The following is a 6,000-nucleotide window of genomic DNA, read 5'->3' on the forward strand; positions in this document are numbered from 1 at the left end:
TGTGTGTGTGTGTGTGTGTGTGTGTGTATAATTCAGTGTGTGTGTGTGTATAATTCAGAGTGTGTGTGTGTGTGTGTGTGTGTGTGTGTGTGTGTGTGTGTGTGTGTGTGTGTGTGTGTATAATTCAGAGTGTGTGTGTGTGTGTGTGTAAATCAGTGTGTGTGTGTGTGTGTAAATCTGTGTGTGTGTATAATTCAGAGTGTGTGTGTGTATAATTCAGAGTGTGTGTGTGTATAATTCAGAGTGTGTGTGTATAATTCAGTGTGTGTGTATAATTCAGTGTGTGTGTATAATTCAGTGTGTGTGTATAATTCAGTGTGTGTGTATAATTCAGTGTGTGTGTGTATAATTCAGTGTGTGTGTGTATAATTCAGTGTGTGTGTGTATAATTCAGAGTGTGTGTGTGTATAATTCAGAGTGTGTGTGTGTGTGTATAATTCAGAGTGTGTGTGTGTGTGTGTATAATTCAGTGTGTGTGTGTATAATTCAGAGTGTGTGTGTGTATAATTCAGTGTGTGTGTATAATTCAGTGTGTGTGTGTGTGTAATTCAGTGTGTGTGTGTGTGTATAATTCAGTGTGTGTGTATAATTCAGAGTGTGTATAATTCAGAGTGTGTGTGTGTGTGTGTAATTCTGTGTGTGTGTGTGTGTGTGTGTATAATTCTGTGTGTGTGTGTGTGTGTATAATTCAGTGTGTGTGTGTGTGTAATTCAGTGTGTGTGTGTGTGTGTGTGTGTGTGTGTATAATTCAGAGTGTGTGTGTGTGTGTGTATAATTCAGTGTGTGTGTGTATAATTCAGAGTGTGTGTGTGTGTGTGTGTAATTCTGTGTGTGTGTGTGTGTGTGTGTATAATTCTGTGTGTGTGTGTGTGTGTATAATTCAGTGTGTGTGTGTGTATAATTCAGTGTGTGTGTGTGTGTAATTCAGTGTGTGTGTGTGTGTGTGTATAATTCAGAGTGTGTGTGTGTGTGTGTATAATTCAGTGTGTGTGTGTATAATTCAGAGTGTGTGTGTGTAATTCAGAGTGTGTGTGTGTGTGTGTGTGTTGTGATAATTCAGAGTGTGTGTGTGTATAATTCAGAGTGTGTGTGTGTGTGTGTATAATTCAGAGTGTGTGTGTGTGTATAATTCAGAGTGTGTGTGTGTAATTCAGAGTGTGCAGTAGTTAATGTGAGAGAGAGTTTTAGTATACCGTTTTATTTTGGGGGTTTTATTGTTCAGAAATGTGGTGGGTCGTCTCTTCGTTCGCTGGACTTTATCCTGCTAACTGTTAGAAATGTCCGAACTGAATTTGGGAAAAGGGATTTTATGTACTCTGCACCATCGTCTTGGAAACGCCTTACAAAATACTGTTAAACTGGAAGAACTTGTCCCGATTGGTGTTTTTAAATCACTGATGGAGGATCTGGAGGCTGATTCCCTGACCTGTCACTGTTTTTAATTAGCTGTTTTATGATTTTGTTATACTCGTGTGAATTCTATGGTTTTTACTAGATGACTTGTAGTTTTTCATGTTGTTTGTCTGTCATTTTGGTAATGACTTGGCGCTGCCTATCTTGGCCAGGACGCTCTTGAAAAAGAGATTTTAAATGTCATTGAGCCCTTCCTGGTTAAATAAAGGTTAAATAGTAACAAAAAGCCTCCCTCAGCAGAGTCCTCTGATCCGTGTGTTAATGTCCTCACTCAGACTTTGATTTCCGACCGGTCCTTTTGTGCAACGGCTTTATCCCTCGTTCTGACAGACCTTACACACACACACACACACACACACACACACACACACACACACACACACACTTAGAATAATACACACACATACATACACACACACACTTAGAATAATACACACACATACATACACACACACACACACACTTAGAATAATACACACACACATACACACACACACACACACACACACTTAGAATAATACACACACATACATACACACACACACTTAGAATAATACACACACACACTTAGAATAATACACACACATACATACACACACAAACTCGGAATAATACACACACCTCCCAGGCTCTGAATGTTTGATTAAAGTTCAATTGACTCCTCCAGCGGCTGGGCGAGAAACCGTTTCAGGTCCTATTTGTAGCAGGAAAGCTTTTCCCGACATGTTCTTTTGTTCCCATTCAGCCGCTTGCCACCCAGGCAGCCCCAACAGCACTGCTCCTAATACCCAATCATTCAGCCAGCCAGCCAGACTGCCTCCTGGCCTCCCTGCCTCCTGGCCTCCCGCTCTCCTGGCCTCCCAGCCTCCCTGCCTAATCCTGCAACTGACAGACAGACACAGGCACAGCAGCAGCACAAACACACCCGGCTACTTGCAAAACCTGACATGGAGTCATGGTCTCAGTAACCTGGAGTCATTTTCTCAGTCCACTCCAAACCACTACGGTCTTTTCCTCGCTATGTGACGCAGTGGCTGTTAGATCATCTAATATCTAACTTGGATGTTAGTACATTAGGGAATTATTTACCATGTCTGAAATAAAACATTAAGCTCTTATTTTCAGGAGTTATTTTTCTACAAAGTGATGCAGTGTTTCCCCTAGGATTTTTTTCAGCAACGGTGGCAAAGTCAGTTTAGAGGCCCTCCTATTGGCCACAGAGACAAAATGTTGCTGTTTTAATGCTAGTTTCATGCAATTCTACACATTTTGTCATGGGGCAGAGAGAACTACAAGAAATTAATTGTGAATGTTAATGTGTGTGTGTGTGTGTGTGTGTGTGTGTGTGTGTGTGTGTGTGTGTGTGTGTGTGTGTGTGTGTGTGTGTGTGTGTGTGTGTGTACGCACTGTTTTGACCTGATTCCTACATGAGTAAGATGCACAGTTCAGTGTTCCTGGTACTCGTTCCTTATCCTCTCTGTCTCCGATACAGGGCTAGTTGCTAACCTTCTACGACTGGATATAAGAGTGTGTGTTCTGATGGTGTATCTCTTGCCTTGCAGGGTGAGTTGATAACCTTCTACTACTACTGGAAGAAGACTCCTGAAGCGGCGTCGTCCAGGGCCCACCGTAGACACCGTCGCCAGCCTGTGTTCCGACGCATCAAGACGCGTACCGCCTCCACTCCCGTCAACATCCCATCTAGACCCCCCTCCTCAGAGTTCTGTAAGTGGTACACTATCCCTACGCCCCAAACCTCCACCCCATCAACAGTCCCCTCCTCAGAGTTCTGTAAGTGGTACACTATCCCTACGCCCCAAACCTCCACCCCATCAACAGTCCCCTCCTCAGAGTTCTGTAAGTGGTACACTATCCCTACGCCCCAAACCTCCACCCCATCAACAGTCCCCTCCTCAGAGTTCTGTAAGTGGTACACTATCCCTACGCCCCAAACCTCCACCCCGTCTAGACCACCCTCCTCAGAGTTCTGTAAGTAGTACACTATCCCTACGCCCCAAACCTCCACCCCGTCTACAGCCCCCTCCTCAGAGTTCTGTAAGTAGTACACTATCCCTACGCCCCAAACCTCCACCCCATCAACAACCCCCTCCTCAGAGTTCTGTAGGTAGGACACTAACCCTACGCCCCAAACCTCCACCCCATCAACAACCCCCTCCTCAGAGTTCTGTAAGTAGTACACTATCCCTACGCCCCAAACCTCCACCCCATCAACAACCCCCTCCTCAGAGATCTGTAGGTAGGACACTAACCCTACGCCCCAAACCTCCACCCCATCAACAACCCCCTCCTCAGAGTTCTGTAAGTGGTACACTATCCCTACGCCCCAAACCTCCACCCCATCAACAACCCCCTCCTCAGAGTTCTGTAGGTAGGACACTATCCCTACGCCCCAAACCTCCACCCCGTCTAGACCACCCTCCCCAGAGTTCTGTAGGTAGAACACTAACCCTACGCCCCAAACCTCCACCCCATCAACAGCCCGCTCCTCAGAGTTCTGTAGGTAGGACAGTTATGTTGCCATAGAAATTGAATTCTGAACATCCAAGCTCTAACGAGCAGGCAAGGAAAGGAAAAACCACTCGCATCAAGTCTCTTTCTGGTTACTCCTGATACATTTGACCTTTTTGATAAGGCTTGTAAAGCAACTCGAAATGGCAAGAACAGGATCGGCAACAACAACAAAAAGTAATACTGTGTTAGAGGTCGAGCAATGGTCATCACAAGTAGTACGTTAGCATTTGATTGGTAACAACGTGTGAGATGCTTAGCACAGTACCGTGCTTCTACACCTGCATTGCTTTCTGTTTGGGGTTTTAGGCTGGGTTTCTGTACAGCACTTTGAGATATCAGCTGATGTAAGAAGGGCTATATAAATACATTTGATTTGATTGATTTGGCGCTTGGTAACGACGTGTGTTGTGTTCTCCTCCAGTGGACCTGAGTTCAGCCAGTGAAGATGACTTGGACAGTGAAGACAGTGAGCAGGAGCTGAAGGGTTACGCCTGCAGACACTGTTTCACCACCAGTAAGATGATACACACACAGATATATATATATATATATATACACAGTCATATGGACCCGTTATCCTCATCATATTGTGTGTATGAATCCCACCTGTCTTGAGTACATCACATTACAGCTGACAACCCCAGTCTCTCTACCTCATAACCACACGCACGGCTGGTTACCTCTGGTCTCCCCCTAACGCGGCTGGTTATCTCTGGTCTCCCCCTAACCCGGCTGGTTATCTCTGGTCTCCTCCTAACCCGGCTGGTTACCTCTGGTCTCCCCCTAACGCGGCTGGTTATCTCTGGTCTCCCCCTAACCCGGCTGGTTATCTCTGGTCTCCTCCTAACCCGGCTGGTTATCTCTGGTCTCCCCCTAACGCGGCTGGTTACCTCTGGTCTCCCCCTAACATAGCTGGTTATCTCTGGTCTCCCCCTAACCCGGCTGGTTATCTCTGGACTCCCCCTAACCCGGCTGGTTATCTCTGGACTCCCCCTAACGCGGCTGGTTATCTCTGGTCTCCCCCTAACGCGGCTGGTTATCTCTGGTCTCCCCCTAACATAGCTGGTTATCTCTGGTCTCCTCCTAACCCGGCTGGTTATCTCTGGTCTCCCCCTAACATAGCTGTTTATCTCTCTGGTCTCCCCCTAACGCGGCTGGTTATCTCTGGTCTCCCCCTAACATAGCTGGTTATCTCTGGTCTCCCCCTAACATAGCTGGTTATCTCTGGTCTCCCCCTAACCCGGCTGGTTATCTCTGGTCTCCCCCTAACCCGGCTGGTTATCTCTCTGGTCTCCCCCTAACATAGCTGGTTATCTCTGGTCTCCCCCTAACCCGGCTGGTTATCTCTGGACTCCCCCTAACGCGGCTGGTTATCTCTGGTCTCCCCCTAACGCGGCTGGTTATCTCTCTGGTCTCCCCCTAACATAGCTGGTTATCTCTGGTCTCCCCCTAACATAGCTGGTTATCTCTGGACTCCCCCTAACGCGGCTGGTTATCTCTGGACTCCCCCTAACCCGGCTGGTTATCTCTGGACTCTCCCTAACGCGGCTGGTTATCTCTGGTCTCCCCCTAACCCGGCTGGTTATCTCTGGACTCCCCCTAACGTGGCTGGTTATCTCTGGACTCCCCCTAACCCGGCTGGTTATCTCTGGTCTCCCCCTAACGCGGCTGGTTACCTCTGGTCTCCTCCTAACGCGGCTGGTTACCTCTGGTCTCCCCCTAACGCGGCTGGTTATTTCTCTGGTCTCCCCCTAACATAGCTGGTTATCTCTGGTCTCCTCCTAACCCGGCTGGTTATCTCTGGTCTCCTCCTAACGCGGCTGGTTATCTCTGGACTCCCCCTAACGCGGCTGGTTATCTCTGGACTCCCCCTAACCCGGCTGGTTATCTCTGGTCTCCCCCTAACGCGGCTGGTTACCTCTGGTCTCCTCCTAACGCGGCTGGTTACCTCTGGTCTCCTCCTAACGCGGCTGGTTACCTCTGGTCTCCTCCTAACGCGGCTGGTTACCTCTGGTCTCCTCCTAACGCGGCTGGTTACCTCTGGTCTCCCCCTAA

At 47.6% G+C, this 6,000-nt stretch overlaps 1 protein-coding gene across 1 annotated transcript in view; it reads left to right on the forward strand.

The window, feature by feature from the left end:
• The window catches only part of rerea (arginine-glutamic acid dipeptide (RE) repeats a), a 387,734-nt gene that overhangs the window by 358,248 nt on the left and 23,486 nt on the right, over nucleotides 1-6,000 (forward strand). The window contains 2 exon segments of the mRNA XM_045696470.1: nucleotides 2,976-3,138; nucleotides 4,367-4,459. Of these exon segments, the coding sequence (XP_045552426.1) occupies nucleotides 2,976-3,138; nucleotides 4,367-4,459 (256 nt within the window).

Source organism: Salmo salar, chromosome ssa15 (genome assembly GCF_905237065.1).
Source record: "Salmo salar chromosome ssa15, Ssal_v3.1, whole genome shotgun sequence".
In the NCBI taxonomy this organism is placed as follows: domain Eukaryota; kingdom Metazoa; phylum Chordata; class Actinopteri; order Salmoniformes; family Salmonidae; genus Salmo; species Salmo salar.